The following is a 27,947-nucleotide window of genomic DNA, read 5'->3' as shown; positions in this document are numbered from 1 at the left end:
TGGCCCGTGGGCGGAGCGGCGGGGCTGCGGCCTTCCCTCCCTCTCTGCACTCGGCCACGGGACACGACGGGAGAGAGCTTTGTTTAATTGCGTTCCTGGCGCGCCCCGCGGCCGAGCGCAGAAAGGGAGGGAAGGCCGCGGCCCCGTCGCACCTCTAGCGCCCGTTTTCTTAACGGGCTGAATGAGACTAGTAGTTGAAATAATTACGTAACAAAAATAAAGACTAGGAAAGAGTCACTGTTTGAAAGTGCCTGTTTCAGGTAGGAAGAGGCTGTGTAAAAACCACACATGCACACATACTGCGTTTCCACCTAGGGAGCCTTTATTTTTGTATGAGACACAACTCGAGCACCATTCTTCCCTACCTGATATGTGACCGCCTGCCATCTCATCTGCTTCGCCTGGGAGTTCACCTCTCCTTGCAGCTGCCGAACCACATTCTGTTCGTCTGCCAATCTCTTTTCTAGCTCTGCAAGGCAGGCCTTAGGTACGGAATTGCCTGCCTGGCCCTTTAACTCTTCTAGTTCCTGTGAATGCTGGAACTTGGCCATGTTCAAGCTCGTGTTGGCTTCTAGTAGCTGCAATGCAAGAGAAAATTAAAAACATCATTAAAAGTTGAAATGCTGTAGACCAGGAACAGAGAACCTTTCTTAGACTGAGCGCTGGGGGAAACTATCAGGCTGCATTCTAATAGTGGGTAGGGACAAACCCCACCACAAAGCTATTTCCCATAGAAGCAGGCATATATTTAAATCTAAAGCTTTGTCCTCCATTTTATTCATACTCTGGCTTTTCTTTTTACAAAAAAGTATAAACACCTCTCCAAGACCTTTCATCTGTCCTGGCTGTGCAAAAGGCAGAAAGAACTTAATCCCAGATGAATGCAAATAAGGCAAATGCACCGCTAAACTGAAATAAAGCCTCAAACATAAAAATGCAACTGCTTCCTGCAAAAATTCATGCACGTAGTTGCAATATGCAAGGGTTACTTTTTGCGTATTTGGAAGGAACATAAGCCTGAGACATCAAATTGGGGGGGGGCATCCAGCTGCTGGAAGGGCCTCCACTGTGCATCCCATCACCACTGGTAAGGATTCATGCCCTTGAAATAACCCCAAAAATCCCCACACACACACTCCACATTCTGCCATCAGCCAATGGGGGGCAAGAGAACACTTTAGCTCAGCTGCAGAATGAGCCAGACATTTAACTGAATAGAGCGGCTCAGGAGTTTCCCCTTTGCACTTGAGCAGATTGCGACAAGGGTAGCTGCCAGTGGCCACCCAGAATGTCCTTGTGTTGGCAGAACATAAAACTTTCCCTGATCCACAAGGTTAGATCCTGTACCAATGGTATCTTTCTATTGAGTTTTTAGCTTCGTTCTATTGTTTCAGTGGTTCTTTGTTTTGCACCATGTATACCACTGAGAATTTTAAAAAATATTAAGTGGTTTACCAATATATTTTTTTTTAAATGCCTCTGCTTTGATCTCCTTGCAGCAGACCTTGCAGAGCAAGGAGCTTAAAATTGTGCATTTTGCACAACAAAGCCCTTTCCCCTTCCTACTTAACAGCTGACGGTTGGGCCCCAGTAGCATAGAGAGAACTGAAATACTCCACAGTCCATAAAGGTAATTTCTCGTCAGATCAATTCAAAACAAAGTAATGGTACTAATCCACTACTAATTCTCTTAGAAGCCAGTATTTATTTATTTATTGCAATGCATATCCAAACATAGGCAAAAAAAAAAAGGGCGAACTCCAGTAGAAACTGCCCTGGTCCTTGTTGGTTTTGCAGAGTAAGAAGTGCACAACTAGTGCCAAAGAATTCATCTAGCTCCGTTTTTCAGCAACACTGCTATCCCGCTACAACAATGCTACCCTCCCCTCAAATCTATGACATTGGGACTAGATCTTCTCTTAGGTTTAATGTTTGGACACATTTCTTTGACCGGGTGTAAAGGCTCTTGAGTCCTGCTCCTCTCTCCAACCAGGGGCATGCACTTCACTGCTGTTTCAGCCATGCCGAGGCCTTCATTTGTAACAGGCAGTGATGCTCCCAGTGAGCCAAAGGCAGGCCATATTCAGCTGCACCAGCGTACCCGATCCTGGCATTCTTCCACCTCTTCTCTCAGCTGTGCTTTTGTTAGCCGTAGCATCTGACACTCCTGTGTCGAACGTTCCAGTTCAGCCTCCAGCTCCTGAGACTGGCTGGCCTGTTCAAGGAGAGAATGGCAGGGAAGGATGAGGCCAGCAACAATGTGGGATATTTTAGTACACAGCACACTCAAAACACAAACCCTCTTGGTGCATATCTGCTTGCTTTCTTTCTTTTTCTTTCTTTCTTTCTTTCTTTCTTTCTTTCTTTCTTTCTTTCTTTCTTTGTGTGTTTCAGGGAATATAGGTGCTTTGGAAGACTGTTTGAGCATCCCTAGTTTTTCCTTCTGTGAAAGGGGTATTTTTATATTCCCAGGTGTGCCCTTGGGCCCGAAAAGGTTAGGGATGCTTGATTTCATATTTATCCCTGCAAACCCAAACCTTATGTGTGACCATTGTAGTCTTCCTTTGATATGCCTAGAATGACGCTCTTTATAAAATCCATTGCATTAATAAATTCACCTGGCAAACAAGTCAACCCAATTACACTCCAATAGTCACAAACTTGCTCTATGGGGCTGTTAGTGGGCAGCCCATTTCTCCCTTTATTACTCCCAGAAAATAATTACCTAGCCATGGCCTAGCAGTGCACAGTTGAGAGATCATAAGTGTGCTCAGATTGTTTATAATTTAAACAAAGTGTGCTGCAAAAAGTAGTATGGAATAATTTTCATTGTTAAGGCTCCTTCAGCACTTCCACTTTTCATTTTATATAACAGAATGTGCATACTGCTTGATTGTAAATGAAGCTTCTAAGCAGTTTATACAAGGAATACAAAATACAAACTTTAGTTTTAGTTCTAGTAGAGGAATGAAGTAAATGCAAGACGCTGCAGAATTTTCACCCACCTTCTCCCAGAAGGCAACATATTTTAAACTATCTCCTTTGCCTAAACATAGCAACTCAATGACCACCACAGAAACCCAAGCTTTGCATCGATGTAGTAAAAAGCAGCACATCCCTATATCCATGGTCCACGTGTTAGGCCTTAGAAATTTCCACCAGAATATTGCATGGCTGGCTCAAGATTATAGGTGGGTTTGTGCAGTGGGACATGGCATGACAGCCTGGAACTGATGTGCCCCTTCCTCCAAATTCCAATCAGCCTTACCTTTTCCCTCCAGGCCTTCAGCTGCTGCTCCAGCAGGGCCTTTTCTCCCTGCCATGCCAACTGCTCCTGAAGATGCTCCTTTGTCAATTCAGCAGCGGCCTCCTGAAATTGCCTGGCAACCGCAGCTTCGTGGTCCCTCTGGCTCTCCAGCTCGACAAGCCTCCGATTCAGTAAACTGATGGTATTCCGGCTGACATTGTTATCACTGCTCAGTTCAGAGAGTTCATGGCTCAGCTGATCTATCCTGGCGTTTAACTGGAAGATTTCCACCTCGTAGTGCTTATTCTAAAGAGGCATTTCAGACATTCAGAGCTGCAGCATTCATCCCACCCAGGGGAAAACATCTTAACATCTAATCTTGAGTACTGTATCAGGGGCTGTCTCATACTGCTTGCCCGCAAAGAACGGGTGCAGGGGTCTTCTCCCCGTTTTTTGGAGCAGTATCACACTAGTGTACATTTCTTAATGAGGGTGGCGGAAGTTAAGAAATGCCTTTTCTTGGGATGAAAGGGCTGGTTTGTTTAATTGTTGAATTACTGGAGGCAGAGCAAAAGGGGGCACTGCCAGAGCAGCCCATGACTGACTCCAATGTTACACGTACATTGTTAAAGGCACATATACTAGAAAGATTCAAAAGGTTGCAAAAGAACTCAAGCCCTACTGAATTAGCATTTAACTCTTTGCAAGGTGGGACAGTATAGGGTTTTGGCACTTGGAAACCCAACTTTCAGCCAAAGTCGGTAAGATAAAACTCAGGCAAAACTGGTGTCCATCAGCCTAACCTTGCACGGATGAAGATAGAATGACTGTAAAGCATTTAAACATTGGAAAGAGGATACAGAAATTCAATCTCTTGCATCTCCAGATGGGGTTGAAACCTCTGTCCTCTGCCTGAAACCCTGAAGAGCCAGCTGCCGGTCAGTGTAGACAATACTGAGCTACATAAGACTAATGGTCTGACTTGGTATAAGGTTGTGTTTTTTATCACTGGTAGCAGCTTTCCAGGGTTTTAGGAAGAGATTCCCCCACCCTTCACCTGCTAGTAGGTCATGTAAAGGCATATCTAATAGTGCTTCTCTCTCTCTCTCTCTGTATCTCTGTATATATATAAAAATAATTTACCAGTTGATTTAATTCTTCTATTCCATGCACCACCTTCTCTTTTTCCACCATCAATTCGTCAATATGTTTTCTGAAGGAGGGAAAACAATTTAAATTGTACAACCATTTAAACATATTTTGCATAGAGTCTGAAGCGGGAGCAGGAAGCACGCTGTCATGAGTCACAGCTAATGTTTTGCTATTGTTTACAAGTGGCTTGCAAAGAAAAAGGGGAAACACAGCTTCAGAAAATGAGTTATGTTGGTCCTCAACTCTCAAGCATCTTGAATTTTTTTTAAAAAAGAATATTAACAGTAGATCTGCTAAAAACAAAGCTGTTTTTCATGGCAGCTGGATCTAGCCCTCTTATTTTTAGTCCTCCCACCATGTCTATTTACAGATTTAAGGTGGCAGACCTAAGGACCAGACTGGCAATTCTTGTATGTGTATTCATACAACGCTATAACTAAGCATCCCATCAGGTATACTGGAGCACACACTTCATTGCACTGATGCAGCTACATTTTGAGGGCTTGCTGTGTGCGGGCAGACCCTCTCGCCAATATTTGCTTAAAATTACACAATCCTTTTATTCAACGAGTTGCCTCTTGGGAAGACGTATGGTTTCACATTTACAGTTCCTCTACAAGCTTCCCAAAGAACTGCACCCCCACCACCCCTTTTTAACCTGTGCTTTCTGTTTGCTTCAGCAACTTCCTTCACTTCTTGCTGAAATCTTCCAAGTTTATTTTTTAGGATGAGGTTATCTTCTGAAACTCTGTGGAGCTCAATTCTGCATCATGGGAGAGAGAAAAAGTATTGAAGGACCAGAGTTAGTTAGTTAGGGACGTTAATCAAATCAGGCAACCGGATTAGCCCTACTCAGCTAAGCGCCATCAAAATAAATATGTCTGAGAACAGGCAGTGGAATTGGACAATTCCCCTAAAAGAGAAGCTTTTAAATAAAATATTATTATATGCAATGCTGCTTCCAAATGTGCTGTTTTTCTTACATCACAGAAAGCAAAGAGAACACTTGATGGATGGGTGTTATTCATATTATTCCATTAAACTACTTGCTCAGTAAGGGTCAAACTACATCAGGTGTTAAAGGTAAATGGTAAAGGAACCCTGGAGGGTTAAGTCCAATCAAAGACGACTATGGGGTTGCGGCATTCATCTTGCTTTCAGGCCGAGGGAGCCAGCGTTTGTCCACAGGCAGCTTTCCAGTTCATGTGGCCAGTATGACTAAATCACTTCTGGCACAACGGAACACCGTGACGGAAAACAGAGCACATGGAAACACAGTTTACCTTCCCACTGCTCTACTTATCTACTCACACTGGTATGCTTTCAAACTGCTAGGTTGGCAGGAGCTGGGACAGAGCAATGGGAGCTCATCCCATTGCGGGGATTCGAACTGCCGACCTTCTGATCAGCAAGCCCAAGAAGCTCAGTAGTTTAGACCACAGCGCCACCCGTGTTAAATGTGTGCCAGCACTACACATTCACTTACTTTATTCTCTGAATGGCAGCTGTGGGGTGGTTGGGGTTAACCCTTTCTCTGTGTGCTACGGACTTGCCAAACATCCCTCCTGAAACTACTGGCTCCCGGGTTTTACTACTTGCTTATCCTGTTTCACAGGCAGTCCATGACTTCTTTCTTCTATGAGACAAAACTAGAGCTCTATGCTATGGCATGGGACACACAAACTTGATCTCGTCACTATGAGAATAGTAGATGTGACCCAGAGATCTAAAGTGCCCCATATAAGAGCACATGCTCTGTTCTCTTTGATTTCAGGCATGTTTCGTGTGGTTGCATCTATTAAGCATCCCTCGCAGAAGAAAATGCATCCACGCACACCAACACACGAGAACCGAAAGGCTGCATACACATCACATATTTAAAGCACACACACTTCAAATCCTGCAAACCGTTGTTTATTAAGGGTGTCGCAAATCATAGCGCTGCAGGGGGTGCTTTAAATATATGGGGTGCACACAGAGTCTGAATTAATGCACACTATGGAACAGAATTTATGTGGGAAGATGGATCATATCTACTATAAAACATGTGAACAAGCCCAAAAGTAATAAGCAAGCATGCAATGATTAGTCAAATCATTTTTAAAAGGCGAGTGCATTTTTATAGAAGAACCATACATTTCATTTCATAGAACAGTAGCTGTGAAGCAGCATATTAGCAATAATTCTTTAGCAGGCGCATGGAAAGCTGCTTCATGGCAAAAAATGTCACAATTCCTCAAAAGTGAGAAGGGAATTGGACCGGGTACCATACAACTGCATTGGTGAGAAAGGCTTTTGCCTAAATTACCAAGGATTCAACCATAACACAACGTAGCAGAATATGAGACTACTATTTATACCGCCAAGTGCTCATGTTTCAAAACAGTAATATCACCAGACCTCATGAAGTGTGTCTCAGCCTCATGCTTCATCTTCATGTCTTCTTCCAGTCTGTCTCTTTCCTGGGCCAGTCTCTGTCCCAAAATGGAAATCTCTTTGGCATAGTACTGCTCCATTTCTGATCTCTCCTTCTCAAAGCTCTTCTTGAGTTCTTGGGTGGGAACTAGTTTCTGAAGCTGGTCTTTCAAGCCATCTATCACTTCCTGGCATTTGGCATTCAGCTCTTCCAAATCGCTCTTCTGTTCCTCCAATTCGCTGATCTCAATCTTAAAACCTTGTTCAACGTCCTTCCTTTCCTTCTCAAAGTTCCTTTTCATCAGCTCAATTTCTCTTTCGTAGTAATTGACCTAGCACAGTAAAACCCAACCAAACTTTTGTTATGCATTCTTTAGGTAGCATGGTTAATACATGCACAAACAGGTCGAGAGTCCTTACTTCACGTTTAACAACTTGGTCCTTGAAGTGAGGCATTGCAAGAGCTAGAAGCCTATGCATTTCAAGAGAGCAGGATTTTTATACAGAATGAGAGCATTCTTACTCCATTCATACAGACTTACTCCATTCTTACAGAACTAACTTGTCATCTGCAGCTGAACCAAGTCCACCCTTTTCTACAAACAGCCATAATATGCTATCCCGTAATATGCTATTACATTGTCAATGAGATACTTAATTTACAAGAGCAATGGAGAAAAGCACCACAAAAAACCCAAAACATTTCATTATCATAAATGAGTTTACGTCTATTTAAAAAAATACTTTAAATGCTGATTTATTTTAAATTTAACAACAAAAGCTACATCATTTGGTCAACATACTCAAATGTATCCTGCTGAGCAAGTAACCTGAAGACTGCATTCAGAAATATATTGAGAGTCTACTGATTCTTAAGATGATTTTTAACTTGAACATAAATTGGCATTTAAACACCTGCTTGTGTCTTCCTCCTCGACTCACCTTGGTTTCCAGTTGTATTTTCAGGTCTTGATGCTGTTCCTTCAGTTCTTCAACCAGAAGCTCCATTTCTATGCTTACTGAGTAGGGACCGGATTCAATGAAAACGAGTCCTATAAATAAAATTATTCTTGGAAAAAAACAGGCCCAAGAATGCAGAATCATGGAGGATAAAACTACTACTACATGATGGTCATGCCTCTATGAATGGATGAAACATGTTTCTCAGTTGCTGGAAACCGCAGGAAGAGAAGATGCTACTGAATTCAGGTCCTGTTTGCAAACTGCCGATAGGCATCTGGTTGGTCACAGTGAGAAGTGGATACTGAGCTAGATGGGCCAATGAATGGCCTGATCCAGCAGGCTCTTCCTGTGTTCTTAGAACACTAAGGAAACAAACTGCCAAGATAAACCATGTATCTGGGGTGTGGTCTAGTTGCTTTTCCTCCACCAACAGGGGCATGGGAAGGGGAACAAGAGTGCAATGGTTCAAAGCATACAACTGTCTGCTCTACAAGTATGTGCCACGGTGACTGAATAACTTAAAATGTGGGCCCGTTATCAGAACTGATTACTGACACACTGGAAAGGTTTCAGAGTCTAGGTGGCTCAGGGCCACAATACCTCACGGACCGCCTCTTTCCATATGAACCTACCCAGGCCCTGAGATCATCTTCTGAGGCCCTCCTTCGTGTGCCCTCTCCTTGAGAGGTTCGGAGGGTGGCAACACGAGAACAGGCCTTCTCTGCAGTGGCTCCCCATCTGGGGAATGCTCTCCCCAGAGAAGTTCGCCTGGCGCCTTCATTATACACCTTCAGGCGCCAGGCAAAAACACTCCTTTTTAACTAGGCATTTGGTTGACCCGAGGGACATCCTATGCCCTTTTAAAATGTGGCTCTTTTTGAGGGGGTGTTATTGGGTTATTGTTTTCATTTTGATTTTATATATTGTGATCTTTTCTGTGAACCACCCTGAGACCTCCAGGTATAGGGCGGTATATAAATTTAATTAAAAAAAATAAAAAATGGTAACAGTTTAGTCGAGCCACAGGTCACATAGGTCATGCAAACCTATTAAAAACAAAAACAAAGGAAAACACAAACACATGCTTAAAATACACTTGCTGGGAATGTGGGCTTGATCATAACACCCCAGGAAACACATCTTACAAGTCTTGAAGGGAGAAAATATTAAAAACAACAGAGGAAACTGTTTAACTACCTGGAGGGGAAACATGATATATTATTCTTTTAATACCCACTGGATAAAAGAGCTGTGGGTTGAAATTACAGACCACGACACCTGCAGCTGAAACATTTGGGGAAATATCTGTAGCCCATGAAGCAGCTGCCTGGGAATCTTTGTATTTGGAGGTTATCCAGAAGAAACTGGACAGGTTGTCAAGAGACGCTTTTGATACTGGATATTGTACCACTCATGGCACGGGGGGTGGATTAGTTTTCTCTTGAAGAGCTCTAGAGCTGGCATGTATCTTAACTTACTCCTTCATAGAAAATGCACACACCTGGGAACATTTCTTACCGTTTTGGCCTGCCACCGGAAAGTGATGGTGTCCAAGGAGGAGTTCCTCATCTTTTTGCATGGTGTCTTAAAAGAAAGAAAAAAGGTACACATTATGCCAAAAGGAGTTCTTCAAAGATTTGGTATAGCAGAAGGGAAAAGGCAGAGAGCACATTGTATACCACAATTTGTTTTAAGATATTTTCATTGGTCTATTTAAAATTGTTGTGACCCCCTCTGGGACCTTAGGGTCAAGGGTGGGTAATAAATCGAATCATCATCATCAACAACAACAATAGCAGCAGCAGCAACAACAACAACAACTTGCCCTTCTGGTGCAAGAGAGAAGAATGGATGCAAGGACCATTGTGCCAGAATGATGCATATATAACATCAAAGCACTGTATCAAGATACTCAGTTGAGCCCCACCACCACCACCACCAAAACTTTGAATCATACAACCACACTAGGGCACACCGCTGATATGGGGAAAAAAGGGTACATAGCATGAAAAGGGCTGAAAATTTTAAAAGGCAACTTCCCCCATGCTAATAGGACCTGGATACAACACTCTGGACATAAATACCAAGTGCCAAGGCTCAACAGTCGATTTTTTTAAAGGGCAAGGAAAAGGCTAAAGCAACATAACGAGGCACATTGACAGACCCCACCCCACTGAGAGACGCACATCTATACAGGGAAGGAAGCAAAGCAGGTTTTTGGCAAATCAAACAAAAAAAAGCCTAAAGGGTGAAATATAAACAAAGCAGGGATAACGTATGTTTAATCTGTCACTTAGCCTTATGGCAAGCCTGAAAGAAACCAAGAGGGAAGTTTCTGAACTCCTGGCAGCATGTGTTTTTATCACATTATTGCAGTGACTTTAAAATATATACAGTGGAGAGGCAACTGATAAATAAATGCTCGACTCTAACCTTCATTTATAAATTTAATCCAGCATGGAAAAAGCAGCCTAACCCGAGATCCACCTGGTCTACCATTCCGACTCTGATTGATCCATCAGAATTGCTATTTATTTATACAAGTGTTTTATATACTGCCCTCTTGCAAATAGGGCTGGGCGATATATCAATATATCGTCCGAAACGGGCTTGAAGTCCATATTGTGGTATTGGTTTCAGTTTCTGACCTGGCAATATATTGCGAATCCTGATATGTGTTGTGCGCACGCACTATGTGGGGGAAACTGCAAAGCCAGCCAATGCTCCATCCTTATTTCAGACGTGATATATCATGATGTTTAGCTGGTCATATTGCTTGGTCCTACTTTGCAAAGCATTTCACAGCAATGTAAAATCCTTGAAAAGCAATTCAAATCAATCATCAAAATGAATGGCTACCCAGGAAGAATTTTTTAACTCTATGTGCCTGTTGGCATAAAATAAAAGTGTCTTCAAGAGATGCCTCAAAGTGAAAAGTTGAAGATGCCTGCCAAATCTGCACAACACTAAATGCCTGACTTCTGGCTGAGGTCAGTTGGGCCTCTGCAACGTGGGAGGAAACTAACAGGGGTGCTCCAGATCAGTGATCAGGCTGGACTCTAAGGGCTCAAGCGGTCCTTAAGCTATACTGGACCCAATTTATTCAGGGTTTTATGTATCAGCACAAGAGACTTATACCTGGCCTGGCAGGATATGAGCAGCCAGCGTAGGCATTTCAGCAGAGGTGTCACATGCTAAAGCCTCCAGGCCAGGTCCAAGGGTGGCCCAACACAAAGCGCACTGCAGTAATCCAGCCTTGAGGTTACTGGCGCATGCTCTACAGCGGCCATGTTACCCACTTCCAGTTACAACTGCAGCAGGTATACCAGACATAGATGGTGAAAGGCACTCCTAGCCGCAACAACCTAGTGCCACCTTTAACCATCCTGAAAGAGCAAGGGTCCAGAGGGTAGGTGGTCAGACGCACTGCTGCAAGGATCTTTTCAACATCATCAGGCTGCATCAACAGGAAATGGTCCCATTAGAGTGGGCCAGATGTTGCATTAGATTTCTCAGCTGCATTTGCTGCAATAGGGGCAACCCGCCATTCCTCTATTCTGCCTCTCAGCATTGGGGGTGAAGTGGGGGGGACGGGGACAGAAGGGTCTTGTTCCTAAACCCCTTGTGACTAACAGACACCAATGCATTTAACCTATGTGATTTAACCCAATTTGACGTTCTAAATGCAACTTGCAATACACACCCAGAATTCTGGCTTTTACATTTTCAGGCAGCAGCCTTTCTCCAAGTCTGCTGGCCTTCATTTTACACCAGGCTAGACTATGCTTGCTTTCATGCAGCTGGGAACGCAGTTTCTCCACCTCCATTTGCAGCTCATCATTCTTGTCGCGCAGCTCCTGAAAGGGAAGAACCCAGAAGTTCAAAATGTGGAACAGCCTCCCTCGGATCTGCCTCGTTGGGTGCACAACAAACGTTCCTCGACAGAATAACTAGGTGTGCTTGCAAATAATTCTCACAGAAATGCTGTAAGACAGTCTTTAAAAAACACACACAAGACACTGGAACATAAGAAGAGCATGCTGGATCAGGCCCATGATCCATCTAGCCCAGTGGCTCTCTATAACTTCTTTCTCTGGGCCATACTTTCAGGAAAAGAATTTGGTCACTCCATGCCACGTTTTATTATTGACAAGAAATACAAAAAGAAGCAACTCCTAGCAGTGCTTGATTTATAGCACAGAACAATTTGCTGCGCAGTACCATACAGTTAAAGTCAAACCAATCAAACAAAACTGAAAGGGTGGAGGGAAGCAGAAATAGGCTCAAGCAGAGCCCCCTGGGCATGAACTTCATGCAGATAATTCAAAGTACAGACTCCTAATGTCGGAGTATTTATTCTCTTTGCAACACTTTCTTAAAGGTAGCTGCTTCAGATGCTGCAAGAGCACTGAACCCTTTCCAGCAAATTCTTAACTTTTTGTAGTACAGCTGTTCTCCCTCACTGGATCACCACCTTGTTGCAGAGAGTGGGCTTGAACATTCCCGGGATCCTTGTGAGCTGTTGAACTGCAGAACTTGCTCAAAAACAAAAGCCTACCACTCAGTTCTGAAAGACACCTGAGTTTTCTAGAGTCACCGTGAAGTCTGTGGGAGAGGGAGAATTGGGAGCTACGGACAGAACTGAATTTAAAAAGATCTGTACTTCTCATTTCCTTACCTGACAAGGTACATGAACAATATAACTTTACAAGTGCAGAAGTGACTAGAGGGGGACAGGACTGAGGCCTACTCAACCCAAAGGAGGTAAAAAGCAAGCAGTGATATAGAAGTCCATGGAAATGTGAACTCAAGCCTTTCCGAAAACAAAAAAAACCTTGTAACACGCAAGATCTCAGGATGCAACAAGACATCATGCAGGTTTGCTAAAGAACAGTATACCACTACAAACAAGTGGATCGTGCACACACCTGAGGAGGGGAAAGTGCTCACCTTCACTCTCTATCAAGATGTAGCAGCAGCAAATGTCAAGAGTTTGGGGAGAAACAGGGAGAACTGAATTGGTAGCAGGACACATGAAATAACTCTAGTGCAACAGCAGTAGCTCTACCCGCACTGTCAGAAGCGACAGATATTACATTGTGATCTCCTTCTGGCAAGAAGCAGAGCTGGAGCAAAAACAGCAATAGTCACATGCTCAAAGTTATCTCTACAACCATTTGGTAAGGTGTCCCCAATTTTTATTCTAATAAAATATAGCTCTTTGGTTAGGATCTCACTGTTCTGGTCTATGAGTGCAGCTGGTAAGCTATCTAGGGGCTCTGTAATTAAAGAGAATACATTTAAAGCGGTATCATGCCACTTTAAACAGTCATGGCTTTCCCCAAAGGATCCTGGGAGCTGTAGTTTGTTAAGGGCAACAAGAGTTGTTAGGAAACCCCTATCCCCTCCCCAACTACAATTCCCAGAGTTCCCTAGAAAGAGGAACTGACTGCTAAACCACTCTGAGAATTGTAACTGTGAGGGGGAAAGGGGTTTCCAACAATTCTCAGCACCAGTAACAAGCTACAGTTCCCACGATTCTTTGGGCATAGCCAAACCATTGCTTTTTTTAAAAAATGTAACAGCAAACCATGGTTTACAGCTAACCAGGAAGTAACTAGCTAAATCTGCACTAGGGAAGGAGGAGTGCTTGAGGCTTGGTCGCGCAACATCAAACTATGGTTTGGCACTACGTCTGAACTTACCCTCTGTGTTGAACCTTGGTGTTTTAACTGCTATTCTAAAATGTGCCATTGAGGAAATGGTATAGGTGCTTATCAAAAGATTGCTGATCTGTTAAAGAAAAGAGGCATGAAGCCTTAATTTTTATGAGACTTGAACGAAGGCTGTTCTCTCGGCACTCGGATGGGTCCTCCCTGCATGATGCCATTTATAACAAGTACAGGCCACCTACCCGGCACTGCAGCTCATATTCCTGAATGATTTTGGCAAAGCGTTCTTCTTGATCAAAGAGCTCTGTGCTGTGTGGATCCAGCAGCCCCAGCTAAAGCAAGCAAAGAGGTTTATTTTAAAAGTATTAGTGGTGAAATATATATATATATATATATATATATATATATATATATATATATATTTTCATTCAGTCATTCCTAGAAATTTATACACCCCTTGATTGGAAAAACAAACAAACCCTCAAGCAGTTTACAATTAGCTGGTGGGAGCCAATTTTTCGGCAAGGCTAGATTTATAGTTTGACTTTAAATACATTTAATTTGGAAGCTCCGTCAACTTCAAAAAAACAAGATTTTTAATACATGCATTTATCTTTGTGATTAGAAACCAAATAAAGCCACAACAGAAAGTCAACTGAAAGAGGTCAAAATCCTACAACAGACATAAATATAAATGTTATTGGTTTTCAATATGAAGAGGAAAGCATTTTCATCAATCTGAAGCTACCTTGTCTTTCAACATGAAGTCAAGATCCTTCTGAAGATTTAGTACTTGCTTTTCAGATTCAGACAACTTTTGAACCACTTCAACAAGTTCACTTTGTAAGCGACTATTTTCCTTAAAAAACAAAACAAAAATATGAAAAAATGAAATCGGAAGTTCACATATATGCTCATTAAACATGACAATGGGGTACCTTTTGCAATTCCTGAGCAAGATACCAACATGTAGGATACAAAAAGATTAGCACTCAGAAGCAATCCTGAAAAACCAGCTCCACCCAACAAGGGCTGAGAGGGAAGTGGAGATAAGAAAGTAAGCCCTGATAGGTGGATGGATCTCTTTGAAAAGTGGGTTAAATTCATTTAAAAACAAAATTTAACACTCTAGTCCTCATGGCTGCAGATTAAAGTGTAGCAGTAATGCCTGGTGAAGTCTCCGTAAGTCAAGAGACGAAAGCATATTTTTACTTAATATGTACTACTGTATTAGCAGAATTCAGCCTCCCTTCAGGCAGCATTTTTACTTTATTCTTATTTCCAAGCTCAAATTATGCAGTCTTGCTGAAGATAACAGATGCTCCGAATCCTTACCTTGATCACTAAGCTCAGCTTCTGCCTCAGGCTAGATTCTTCCTCTTGAAGAGATCTGATGTCTGCTTCTAACTTGGTTTTCTGGTGGTTCCCTTGTTGCAAGAGCTGCTCCTTCTCCATCTCTGCTTCAGACTTCATAACACTGAGTTTCCCTCTGTAGTCTTGCTCAAGGTCTCTGCCAGATACAAGGACTGTTACTGGTATGTGCAAGTATTTTCCATGTAAAAATAAAAACAGAATGGCCCACAAGAGAAATGACTAGTGAGACTAAGGAGTTGGCCTCTACACAGTCACAATTTTGCGAACATTGGCTGCATAGCTTATGCTGTGCTGTTTCACTGGATGGCAAGTTGGGCCTGCTCTTCACACTCCTCCTTGTCTATAAACCCCGTCAGATAATGACACCCAAAAAGCTGGCTCACGTACTTCATTTTACTCTCATTGTGGTGCTCCAATGCACTATTGTGATCATCCACCTCCTCAAAAAGCTGCAGCTTCCGCTTTTCCACCTTCTCCAATTCAACTCGCGCTTTGTCTCTCTCAATGGATATTTGCTCTACCTGAGCTCTGCAAAGACAGGGAAGGTTCTGTCAAGTATGCATCCGAAATGATGCAGAAGCATCTTTCTGCTCAGTTTCTACCCTACCGTTTCCCATGGTATCAGTGCAAAAAGAACAGCAGGTTATTATTATTTATTTAATTCAATTTAAAACTGCATGTATTTGTTACCTTCCTATATACAGTGGAACCTCGGTTTATGAACACCTTGGTTTACGAATTTTCGGTTTACGAATGTCGCGGACCCATCTGGAACGGATTAATTCACTTTCCATTACCTTCAATGGGAAAGTTTGCTTCAGTTTATGAACGCTTCAGTTTACGAACAGACTTCCGGAACCAATTACACCCATGCTTCGGGTTAAGTACGCTTCAGGTTGAGTACTCCGCGGACCCGTCTGGAATGGATTAATCCACTTTCCATTACTTTCAATGGGAAAGTTCGCTTGAGTTTATGAACGCTTCAGTTTAAGTACTCCGTGGACCGTCTGGAACAGATTAATCCACTTTCCATTACTTTCAATGGGAAAGTTCACTTGAGTTTATGAACAGACTTCCGGAACCAATTCTGTTCATAAACCGAGGTACCACTGTACAGTGGTACCTCGGGTTAAGAACTTAATTCATTCTGGAGGTCCATTCTTAACCTGAAAGTGTTCTTAACCTGAGGTACCACTTTAGCTAATGGGGCCTCCCGCTGCTGCTGCCACCGCACGATTTCTGTTCTCATCCTGAAGCAAAGTTCTTAACCCGAGGTACTATTTCTGACAGGGCCGTCTTAAGCGCCCCTGGCGCCGTGGAGCGACAGATCCCTCCGGCGCTCCCCCGCCCCGTTTCCCAGCACGGTGGGTGGGTGGGCGCAGCGTGCAGCGCGGCTGCCAGAGGCACTGCTGCGCAGCGCTGCGGTGGGCGGGCAGGCACAGCGCGGTTGTCGAACCAGCGGACTGGGCGGGTCGGCACCGTGGTGCCCTGCGCCACCGGGGGTCTACCTAGAGCCGGCCCTGTTTCTGAATTAGTGGAGTCTATAACTGAAGCCTCTGTAACCTGAAGGGTCTGTAACCCAAGGTACCACTGTACATAAAACAGTAAGGCTGTTGCCACACTGTAGTTTGGGTGGCTACCAAAAGATGGCCACGCCAACTCCTGTGTAATAACAGAACGGCAGGCGAGTGAGTGAGAAAGCAGCGCTGGGTGGCAGACAGCGCAGACAAGCTGTTTAACAGAGGGAAGTAATGTGCTTCAGAGAACAGTTTGGACAAACTGCTCTCTGAAGTCCTCCCCGCTCTTTTAAAAGGGTTGGGAGTTGGGGTGAGCTAGGAGGGGAGGGGTAGGTTTGGGCAAACTGTGAGGTGATAGGTGAAGGGGTGGGTGAGGTGTAAAGGGAGAAGGGGTTGGCCAGGAATGGGCCCCCTGGCTAAAGCAGCCGAAGAACAAGTTACTCTAGATGGCGAAGTTCGTGTCGGTAAGAAGCAAATGTTGCCTGTTGAAGTCCGCTCTTGGGAACTGTTATCTCCTCATCAAGGGCTGCAGACAGTTCCAAGAGGTTAACTCTCTCCTCCATGTTGAAATCCAGACTCTGTTAAAACACAAGCACACACAGAGAGAGCTTCTCAAAATCAAGGGAAATGTAAGTCAAGAGGTTCTAAAACTACTGCTATCAATACTTATTCAACACCAGTGTGCTAGGTTCTATATACAGAACTGGCAATACCCACAGCCAGAGCAATTGAAAGAAGTGGGCTTTAAAAAGGCCGATAGCAGGAGGTACAGAAAGCATGAGGCTATGGTGTTCCAGAAAAGGCTTGGCAGAAGTGGGATTTAGAGGGGGGCTGCCTTAATACAGAGGGCAAAGCTGTTTCAGCAGGGATAGCCAAAATGGTGTCCTCCAGACGTCTTGCACTGCAATTTCCATCATCCCTGTCTGTTAACCGTGCTAGCTAGGGGCTGATGGGATTTGTAGTTGAAAACATTTTGAAGGTACCATGTTGGCTATCCTTTCATTTAAGCTAGTGTCTTCAGCTGTTTTTGGACTACAACTTCCATCACCCCTGACCACTGGTCTTGCTAGCTAGGGATAGTGGGAGTTCAAAAACAGCTGGAGACCCAAGTTTGGGAAACACTGATTTAAGCCATCAGAAGAACTTGGGCAGAAGGAGGAGAAAAAGGGTCAAGAACAGATGGGTTAATGCAGAGCAAAGCAAAGAAAACAAGAAGGGGAATAATTTCAGTTCCCAGAGTTCTTTGTAGGCTGCCACTGTTGTACTACTATCTGCGTAGCTTAAAATGTGTCACATGGATGCTAATTAATATGAAGGTGCTGCAATTCATCATTGGGATCTTTAGTGGGAAAGAGGGGTGCAGGGGGTGGGGGCAAGAGAGAAGTGAAAACAAGGCTTTTTCTTGGGGTGAAAGGAAAACCAAAGCCTTCGTAATCCGCAGGTAGGCAGTTAATAAGGAGCAGCTATAGAAACCTTAAGGATCTCCTTGCAATTTTCAACCCCTTCCTGGGCCCAGATGGAAACAACTTGCTCAGGCCTTGCGAAGCCACTGCCGTCATCGATGCTGGAGAAAAGATTCAAGGCCACGGAAGTAGATAAGAAGGATGGAGTTGTGCTTCTGTCTTTGAAAATCTGGGGGCAGATTGGAGAGGGAAGCGATGGAGCGAGGAAAAGAAGGAAAAGTCGGTTTAGACAAACAGTGTAGCAATCAAGAGAGACCTGAAAGGCAACATGTTTTTACCAATGAAGGACATCCTTGTGCACCTATAAATAAGGGAAGCTGATTGTTCGCAGCTACCAGGGTTTGCATTTTAATATCAGTTGGGATCGTATGTAAAAACAAGTGCCTTCGAAGAGCTTGTCCAAAAGTGAGCAGGAGGCGGCACTGTAAAAGCTTGCCTAAATTTAAACCAGTTCTCTCATCCTCCACCTAAACAGAATTAGCTTGTTTCAAGCTGGGAAGACCAGAAGGATTATCTAGTAGCCAGATGCATGCAGCCCATCTGAACTCTGTAAACAGCACTCAATTTATTCATTTTTTTGACCCACCATTGGAAAGCTGCTTATTCTCCAGTGTGAATTTTTACTCTGGGTACATCCGCGTGGGTACTTAGGATTTCCTACACCAACTGCTTTAACTAGGGTGTGTTCATAGCTCCTACTGGATGGGATTACTCTATATCTGAGCTTTATCTCGGGTAAGCGACTCTCTCATTAAACAGGCACTAGGCCATATTGCACTAGATTATGTTTAGAGCAGCCATGTATCAGTTGCAGTTCGAAGAGGAAGAGGAAGCTCAAAAGTATCAGTACATGCAAGAAGGATTCCCCTATGGCCTTTGAGACTCCAACACACACTGGATTGCATCCAGAACTAAGGCACATTTTTATGATGCTGCGTTCCTGTATATTTTCGCTGCCACCCTCTTTTCCCAATTTGAGTTTCCATTTCTGTGCCTCCCCTAGCAACTGTCTGGACTTCTACAGCAACTACAACACACACACACACACACACACACACACACACACACACACACACACACTTTTTTGGAACAGAGTTGTCAAGTAGGCTAGAAAAGGCAACTCAGAGATCCCACACACCACTCCAATACTTCATACTGAATTAATAAGATGAAGTCTGCTAAATTCTTCCTTTGCTTTGCTTTGCTTTCCAGGGATCACAAAAAGTAGAGTAAATGAAAACAGTCTTTGGCATCTGAATCTTTCAGGTCACCTTTTACATTTGAAGGTCAGTTCAAGACATTCTAACCTAGGGAAACTTTTAATGTAAACCACGGTTGCCCATTATGTGCACGAGGAAGAGGAAAGGGGAAACTTCCGTTTCTGGTTTGCAACTAACCATGGTTACTCACAACATTAGAACTTTGGAAACTGTTGTTTATTTAAGCCACTGCTAGTGATAACAATTCAGGAGGCAGCAACAGTTTCAGAACGTGGCTTACTTTAGAAAGCCACATTTCCCCAAATGTGGAGTTCACTGAGAACTTTAAAACAGAAAGCAGGTGGTCTTAGTCTTCTCCCCTAGCATTCGAAAAAGCATGCTGCAGCTTAGTCACATTGCATGAAAACATGGCTTCCCATGTGTCATAACACAGCTCTGCGTGAAAATGCAGCTGCTGGAGGTCCTCTGAACGGTTTCAGATTTTGAGTCTTAAAACTATGTTCTTGAAGGAAGTCTCTCAGAAATTATGCTTTGACAGTTACCTGGTGGGATGGTGATCTCTGACATCTTGGTTTGAGAGGTGTGGAAGAAATAGGGCAAAGAATGGGGCTGTGGTTGAACAAGCCAAGCTGGAATTCCTTTAGGCTTACTCTGCCATCTCCATCACTATCCAACTGGTTAAACAAATCTTCAAGGTCCTGAATAAAACATTTTTAAAAAGCAATCTATCACAAAGTGTCAGACATTATATTTAGGGGAAAAAATTACCTGAGGAATTGGACCATTTTATGCTGTCTCAAAAAAATACAAAAAGTGGTATTTTATAACTATTTTAACTAACAAATGCTCTTTCCCCTAAAACAGTCATTTTACTGCCTAGTCATTAAGAGGAAGGTGAACCTATCAAAATACATCGATTTGTTCCAAGAGAACCAATAGGCAGCCTACCACAGCAGCTCACCGGGTTCTGACCAGAATTTAATAAAGTCTACTCAACCTTAAAGACTTGGAGAAAGAACATTGTTAGTGCTTTCAAGCTCTTTTGCAGTTAGAAGACATTAGGAAAGCTTTTAATGTTTAATAGATTGTTGTATTTTAATATTCTGTTGGAAGCCGCCCAGAGTGGTTGGGGAAACCCAGCCAGATGGGTTGGATATATTATTATTATTATTATTATTATTATTATTATTATTATTATTATTATAGTGGGCAACTGCTGCAGCACTATCACCCTGGCACCTCTTCTGCTGCTTTAAGGGCTGCAACAAAAAGCTGCAGCACCACCTTGGTGGTCTTTCTAGCCAGGAAAAAGGAGTATGGCACTACTACATCTACAAAAAAAGTAACATGGTACAATAGTTAATAGTGTCAGACTAGGACAACACTCACTTGGTCAAGACGCTCAATGGGAATAAATAATAAAACACAATAAAACATTAAAAGCTTTCCTAAACAGGGCTGCCTTCAGATGTCATCTAAAAGTCAGATAGTTGTTTATTTCCTTGACTGACACCTGAAGGGAGAGTGTTCCACAAGGAGGGAGCCACTATCAAGAAGGCCCTCTGCATGGTCGGGGGGGGGGAGGTAGGCCAGTCACTCTCAGCTTAACCTACTTCACTGGGATGTTGAGTGGATTGAATCAGGGTTGGGGGAGAACAATGTACCCCACCCAGAAGAAAAGCAGGCCATAAATGCAATAAATAAGGATTGGCAGGAACAAGCTCTCAGATTTATTTGCAAGGCTGATCTACCATACAGGGCTGTTGTAAATATTGCCTAAACGACATTGAAGAATTGCCTTCAATACTTGGCCAAGCAATTTCCAACAGCTGAGTTTACCCCACCTCTTTTTCCATCTCTTTGAGTCCAATGTTCTTACAAACGGTAGCCAGCTCTTGTTTGTTAAGGTGCCCGTTCTTTCCAATGCCAAGATCTTCCCAGATGTCCCGAACCTGATTCTCAGTCATGCCAAAACACGAAGGGGAGACCTTTCTGGGGCTATCATAGAGGTCATCGTGCCAGGTACACCTTCGCCCTGTAAATATAAAGAAATTCCATTAAGCAAAAAGAACGGCATTCTACCTTTAAATTATTCCATCAGTCATAGCAAAGACTGTTCCTTCCACAAGCCTTCAACCATTTAACAGAGAACTGAGCTGTGAGAAGGACTTTGCATGCAGAAGGTCCTGGGTTCCATTCCAGCATCTCCAAGTAGAACTGGAAATAATCTCCTTCCTCAAACCCCCGAGAGCCGACTGCCAGTCAGTGTAGACAATACTGAGCTACGATGGACCAAAGTCTGACTTGGGATAAAGCAGCTTCTTATGCCTACTCTGACAGGTCTCCAAGGTCTCAGAAAAAGGTTATTTTCCATCACTTGCTTCCTGTTACATTTAACTGGAAATATCAGGGACCTTCTACCTGTAAAAATGGATTTTGTTACTGAACTATCACCCTGTCCTTAAAGTCACCTATTGAAATCAGATGACCAGAAAGTTAAAGAAGGGAAGTTTCCATCTTTGGTATTGCTTTTTCTCCTTTCCTTTTTTCAAAAGGAGAGAACCCGTTCTAATTTTTTTAAAACATGCATTTTGAGTTTAGGTTTCTCCTACCTTGACCCTCAAACATCTCATGCTGTTGTTCTTTTGTGCTTTCAGCCTCTTCGTCTGATTTAAGGCTCTGAAAACAAGAGAAGGATTCACTGTTTCATGCAAGCTATAGAGCAAAGCTTTAAAAAAAAATAACAAAAAAGGATTGCCATGAGTCCTGCGGAGGTGTCCTGGAGGGGATGGTGAGATCCTGAGGAGGAATGGGAGGAGCTCAGGGAGCTGACCTGAACAACCCTGTGGAGGATCCTAGTGGAATAAAGGATGTGGAATCGGGATCTCAAGAAGTATTTGCACCCGGGGAGGAGATCAGTCATCTGAAGAATGGACAGCTGGGTTCAGGAGAGGGTCAAAGTGGATTGGCAGAGGGGTGTTCTGCTCCTGCAATACTGCATACACCTAGTAAGATACCTCCTGCTATGCAGCCACACGAGTCACTTCTCTTGCCAAAAAGGGGTTCCCTCCAGAGAGACAAGCAACTAAGAGCATGTTGGATGCTGACCTGGCCCCAAACCCACTTGTCTCTGAGGACACTATACAGATGCCCTGGTTCTCTCCAGCCTCATCCTAAGTAACTTCAGCTTCCTGGATGCTGGCTTTGGATACAGAAACTGTGGGAATGTTCGGGGTGGCAGGAGAGGATATATTGTTTATTAATATCCTTCCTAACTTGCGTTATCAAGTTCCTTTACTTAGCAGAGTGCATTCCCCTTCACACAGCAGAAAACTGGTTGCAAACGTGTGTGACTTTCTTAAGACAATACGCAATTCAATCTGGCTTGTCCAGATTGAAATGTGTTCTAATACTTTCCTGGTAAGACCCCTGGAATCCCTCCTAAAAGAATAAAGACACCACAGTCTTATTCATAAGCAATAAAAATAAAGTTTACTCACGATCAGGCAGAGCACAGTGTGATCCCTGAAGGCAGGCTTAAGGCTTGAAATTACAAGCATATACAAGCAGGTTTACCCCATATGTGGGTTGACCTAGTGACTGCAGTTAGCAGTCCAGGAAGTTCGCAGGACGAAAGGAAGATGGAAAAGAGGGAGAAAAGAGGGAGAGCGGAAGCATGCCTTGGCCTTTTACCAGGTCAGGAAAGGTCACGCCCACCCACTAGTCACATGCAAGGAAGGATGCTCCAGGCCAGGAAATTTTGACTGGCTGGACCAAACATTCCCTTGCATGTCCACTCTAGCAAAACAAGGAATGTTGTATTTGACTGCTCCCAGTGGATTACATCTCACAGAAACATGCAAACACCTCCTCTGCAATGACATGTTCACTGCCTTGATATCTGAGCCTAATATTTGTTACTGGATGCTGGGCAGGCTTTGGAAACTTCTGAACTTCTGGGTAAGCATGAACTATGAAAGAAGCCTCATGTTTACAAGGCTGCTTCTTTTAAAGTAACGTACAGTAAAACTCAAGAGACTCAACCTCACCTCCACACTCTCCAAAGATGCTGAGCGTCTCAGCTGACTTTTCCCATTTGCCTTTGCTTGCTGCTCCTGTAATAACTTGGGAGTTTCCAGATTTGCGCCCTGCAGTTCTGGTCTCGTCCGGCGGCCGTACCACTTGGCCCCATGGATGTATTTAGGCTCGACTTCATCTGGAACAGCTAAGAGTTGGAAACACAATTGTAGATCAGGATCGCCAGTCCGATTGCAGCTCTGCTCTACAGCATACTTAACCACTAAATCAACTAACCCCTGTGTTGCGAACTCCAGACTAAAGACAACAGCGGCAACATGTGGACCGATGAAAAATGAGGGCTTTTTGACCACTAAGCTTAAGTATGCTGTTGTTGTTTAGTCGTTTAGTCGTGTCCGACTCTTCGTGACCCCATGGACCATAGCACGCTAGGCACTCCTGTCTTCCACTGCCTCCCGCAGTTTTGTCAAACTCATGTTCGTAGCTTCGAGAACACTGTCCAACCATCTCGTCCTCTGTCGTCCCCTTCTCCTAGTGCCCTCCATCTTTCCCAACATCAAGGTCTTTTCCAAAGATTCTTCTCTTCTCATGAGGTGGCCAAAGTATTGGAGCCTCAGCTTCATGATCTGTCCTTCCAGTGAGCACTCAGGGCTGATTTCCTTAAGAATGGATAGGTTTGATCTTCTTGCAGTCCATGGGACTCTCAAGAGTCTCCTCCAGCACCATAATTCAAAAGCATCAATTCTTCGGCGATCAGCCTTCTTTATGGTCCAGCTCTCACTTCCATACATCACTACCGGGAAAACCATAGCTTTAACTATACGGACCTTTGTCGGCAAGGTGATGTCTCTGCTTTTTAAGATGCTGTCTAGGTTTGTCATTGCTTTTCTCCCAAGAAGCAGGTGTCTTTTAATTTTGTGACTGCTGTCACCATCTGGAGTGATCAAGGAGCCCAAGAAAGTAAAATCTCTCACTGCCTCCATTTCTTCCCCTTCTATTTGCCAGGAGGTGATGGGTCCAGTGGCCATGATCTTGGTTTTTTTGATGTTGAGCTTCAGAAAAAACCAAATCCCTTCATGGATCACTGCCTTGTCGTGGCGAAGGGGCTTAAATAACTTAGAGAAGTTATGTTTTGACCAAACGTGATCCACCTGGAGAAGGAATTGGCAAGCCACTCCAGTATCCCTGCCAAGAAAACTCTATGGACAAAGACAACAGGCATATAAAAAGTATGCTGTAGACTAGTTTTATGACCACTGCTCCTTAGAAGTTGGCTGTATACATTTCTGAGTGGAACACTGAGGAAGACCACGTCGAAACAGTGTCATTATCCGGATCAGTGTCTATGATTTGCTATTATTTGCATCGACAGATATCGCTAAGCATTCAAATTATATCACTGGATGAATTTTATTTTGATACTATATGGACTGTACTCTTGAATATCGCTTCGCTGCAACTTATAAAGATATACATAAAGATATAATGTACATTTATGCCCTCATTTTTCATCGGTCCACGTGTTGCCGCTGTTGCCTTTAGTCTACTACAGCATACTTAAGCTTAGTGGTCAATAGCCCACTGTAAGCAAAGGAACTTGAAAGCAGTAAATACAAAACAAGTAATCTTTTAGCACCCCCTCTTCTTCACCCACCTGGCTCCAGGTAACTGCTCTCATCATCGGAAAGACCAAGACTGATGCTTGAGGACAATATGGTCACAAAGCCTTCCTTAAACTCTTCAAAGTTAACCTAGGAGTGGACGGACAGGACATTGTTAAGTCAGGTGTATACCAGGAATGAAGCTCAGTTCTTGTTTCTGCTTTATGCTGAGTCAGACCATTGGCCCACATAGCTCGATATTGGCTACACTGACAGGCGGTGGTTCCCCAGGTGCCATGCAGGCATAGCTGCCAAGTTTTCCCTTTTCTCGCGAGGAAGCCTATTCAGCATAAGGGAAAATCCCTTTAAAAAAGGAATAACTTGGCAGCTATGCATGCAGGGGACACTCCCAGCCCTACCTCGAGATGTCAGGGATTAGAACTGGCATCTTCTGCCTGCTGAGCAGATGCCCTACCACCAAGCCATGGCTCTTCACTTTTGCCAATCCAGCTTAAGAAGATCTGATGGTAACAGGGCAGCACTGATTTCCCAGGAGAATCTTGTTCTCGTTCAGTTACTCCAGAACCTACCCCTACTGGAGAATGTTGCTAATGTTTGATGAGGTCTCAAAGACCAAATTTTATTCACTTGACAGGAACTAAAGTGATATTCATCAGGTTTGGGGAATGAGCAATGCACACATGCATTTTGCATCACTGCCCTGGCACTTTGGTTTTAAAGTGAGGCACCAGCATGAATGCAACACATCAGATGCTAGCTGTCTAAAGGGAGATTGCTGATTGCTAAGCTCTTACAGACTCCACCACTAGAAAGGGTACCGTTCCAGGGCACTGTAGTTTGGGCACCAATGTGGCAAGCCAAAGTGTTTATTTGGTCTGGCTTTTGATTCACCAAGGTGTTTTAAGATGCCACCTCAACAATAAGTACACAAGTGCTATTTCAAAGGGTAATTGTCCTTTGAAAATGAGTACAGTAGATAGTTTATGGGATCATATTAGAATGTTGACGAGCTTCAGCAGTTATGGTAGGGGTACAAATGTGTGTTTTGTGTGTGTGTGTGTATTTCAAAAAAAGATAGCAAGGCAAAGTACAACATATAAGGATAAAATCTGCAAAATATATATAAAACCACCCTTAAATGTTTACTATACTAAGCTATCATCCCATAAACAAACAAATGGTCTATAGGTCTGGGGTTCAACTTTTCACACCAGAAATATACATGCATTCTATTAACAAGCATTCAAAATACTAGAATTTCCATGTTCTTTCTATTAAACGTTTTTACTACAGTATTGCAATCAGTCACTCTTTTCTTCCTTATTCTTTATAGTAAGAAAGAGAAGTTACTATATTTTTGCACTTGAGAGACCGAGAATATTTGATTGGCAGAAACCTTTGCAGGATCATTTGTAAGAATGGGAACAATACCCTCAGTCAGTTCAAAAGTCCAGCTTTTGTTAACAGGGAACTTTCTTCCAGCTTCTTGCAAGTTCCATTAATCCAGGTCCCAATTTAGAAAAGACAGGCAACAATTTATAACTCTCTGCTGAAAACCCAGCAAGGATGCCTATGAATTCTCTTACATAGGAAATCAGTTTGAACTTTAGAAAGCTATTCACATAAAACAAAAGAACAAACAGAGCTTTGCTTCTACACCAAAAGATTTGGGCTACGTAACTGGCTTGGAGGATTGAGAATAAATACAGCAGTGAGCAGTAAAACCATTTCTCCTCTTCTCCAATAATGCAAGGGGAGGAGACTGGAAGGTGCTACTTAGCAGCACACCATAATTTGCCTTTGTGTCCAAACGCGATAAACTATGGATTTTCCATAAACTAGGATTCTAAGCCATTCTGGATTGGGAATGAGCAGCAGTGAGCCAGGACATTTGGAGGTCCTGGTTTGTATGCAACTTATATTTTGACCAAACCAAGGTTTAGTATAAAGGTAAAGGACCATTAGGTCCAATCGCGGACGACTCTGGGGTTGCGGCGCTCATCTCGCTTTACTGGCCGAGGGAGCCGGCGTACAGCTTCCGGGTCATGTGGCCAGCATGACTAAGCCGCTTCTGGCAAACCAGAGCAGCACACGGAAACGCCGTTTACCTTCCCGCCGGAGCGGTACCTATTTATCTACTTGCACTTTGATGTGCTTTTGAACTGCTAGGTTGGCAGGAGCAGGGACCAAGCAAGCAACAGGAGCTCACCCCGTCACAGAGATTCGAACCGCTGACCTTCTGATCGGCAAGCGGGAGAAAAGAACAAGCCATGCCCAAAGTGGGACAGTTTTAAAAAATGACACGAGAGGGAAGTTTAGGCCACACTCCATAATGCCCATCGGAAAACCAGTGGGACAGGGTTATTTTTAGGTCTCCCTGAAAAGCACAGGGATGGCATCCTATCCCACTTCAACACAGACATGTCGAGTGGTGCAATTTTTTTTTTTTTGAAATATGCCCCTAGGCTTGCCTTTAGGAGGCACCAATGGGATTTAAAAGTGTTCAGGGCCAGACAGGAAGGATGAAGAGTGGCCAGCTGAGAATTCCATGCACGGATGGGAACAACTGGTGGGGAAGGGCCGGGAGACAAGATTGCCATTTTAAACTGTTATGAGAGAAGCGCTCCTTCACAATAGCCAGGCGCAGAGGCCTTGGGCCTACTTACCCTGGCAAAGAGATCATTTCCCAAGAGGGCGTCCAGGAGCAGGGGTAGCTGCCTCTCCAGGTGCAACTTGCGGCATAGCTCGGTCAGCTCTTCCTTGTCCAAATACCCGGTGCCTGTGGCATCGCAGCTGTTGAACACGTCCTTCAGCTGGGACACATATTTGTTCTCTTCCTCACCCATCCCATAGTATAAGACTCAGCCTAAAACGAGTCAGTTGGAAAGGGGAGGAAGGAAAGAGAAGTGGAAATATGAGAGTCAACATTCCTAGTAAGCACTGATATCAAGCATTCAACCACCATTCTTTTCTCCTTTTGCATTTTGCAGAACTGGGACTTTTCTTCTCTCTCTCTCTCTCTCTTGCTCTTTTCTCCCCCCCTTTTAAGCACGTAAATTTAAAATGTGGTATTTGAGCAGGTTAAGGGTAGCCAACATGGTGTTCTCAAATGTGCTTGGGCTACAGTTCTCATTATCCCTGATCACTGGCTGCGCTGCCTGGTGCTGATGACAAGGATCAATGCCGGTTAATAGCCTAGCACAGTGGTAAAAAGCACCAATGAAGAAATTCCTGGTTCAAAGCTGAGCAAAATGTGAGCTCACT

At 43.6% G+C, this 27,947-nt stretch overlaps 1 protein-coding gene across 6 annotated transcripts in view; it reads right to left on the bottom strand.

Moving 5' to 3' along the window:
* Positions 1 to 27,947, bottom strand: part of NINL (ninein like) — a 49,967-nt gene that overhangs the window by 4,735 nt on the left and 17,285 nt on the right. For 3 of the 6 annotated variants that reach the window (XM_035111050.2, XM_035111048.2, XM_060273079.1), the window contains 21 exons: positions 27,350 to 27,549; positions 24,716 to 24,812; positions 23,073 to 23,248; positions 21,636 to 21,702; positions 20,868 to 21,058; positions 19,566 to 19,721; positions 17,814 to 17,972; positions 16,782 to 16,918; positions 15,211 to 15,351; positions 14,785 to 14,959; positions 14,198 to 14,308; positions 13,692 to 13,781; positions 11,481 to 11,634; positions 9,296 to 9,361; positions 7,757 to 7,866; positions 6,800 to 7,146; positions 5,058 to 5,162; positions 4,391 to 4,460; positions 3,269 to 3,553; positions 2,102 to 2,215; positions 366 to 578 (listed from right to left, as the gene is read on the bottom strand). In XM_035111050.2, the coding sequence (XP_034966941.1) occupies positions 366 to 578; positions 2,102 to 2,215; positions 3,269 to 3,553; positions 4,391 to 4,460; positions 5,058 to 5,162; positions 6,800 to 7,146; positions 7,757 to 7,866; positions 9,296 to 9,361; positions 11,481 to 11,634; positions 13,692 to 13,781; positions 14,198 to 14,308; positions 14,785 to 14,959; positions 15,211 to 15,351; positions 16,782 to 16,918; positions 17,814 to 17,972; positions 19,566 to 19,721; positions 20,868 to 21,058; positions 21,636 to 21,702; positions 23,073 to 23,248; positions 24,716 to 24,812; positions 27,350 to 27,529 (3,144 nt within the window). In that variant the 5' untranslated portion in view covers positions 27,530 to 27,549. Of the gene's footprint in view, positions 1 to 365; positions 579 to 2,101; positions 2,216 to 3,268; positions 3,554 to 4,390; positions 4,461 to 5,057; positions 5,163 to 6,799; positions 7,147 to 7,756; positions 7,867 to 9,295; positions 9,362 to 11,480; positions 11,635 to 13,691; positions 13,782 to 14,197; positions 14,309 to 14,784; positions 14,960 to 15,210; positions 15,352 to 16,781; positions 16,919 to 17,813; positions 17,973 to 19,565; positions 19,722 to 20,867; positions 21,059 to 21,635; positions 21,703 to 23,072; positions 23,249 to 24,715; positions 24,813 to 27,349; positions 27,550 to 27,947 lie in introns of those variants that run through there. The other 3 variants (XM_035111051.2, XM_060273080.1, XM_060273081.1) reach the window with 3 other exon arrangements.

Source organism: Zootoca vivipara, chromosome 3 (genome assembly GCF_963506605.1).
Source record: "Zootoca vivipara chromosome 3, rZooViv1.1, whole genome shotgun sequence".
In the NCBI taxonomy this organism is placed as follows: domain Eukaryota; kingdom Metazoa; phylum Chordata; class Lepidosauria; order Squamata; family Lacertidae; genus Zootoca; species Zootoca vivipara.
Note: the sequence above shows the minus strand (reverse complement) of the source record. Positions and strands in the feature narration are given on the sequence as shown.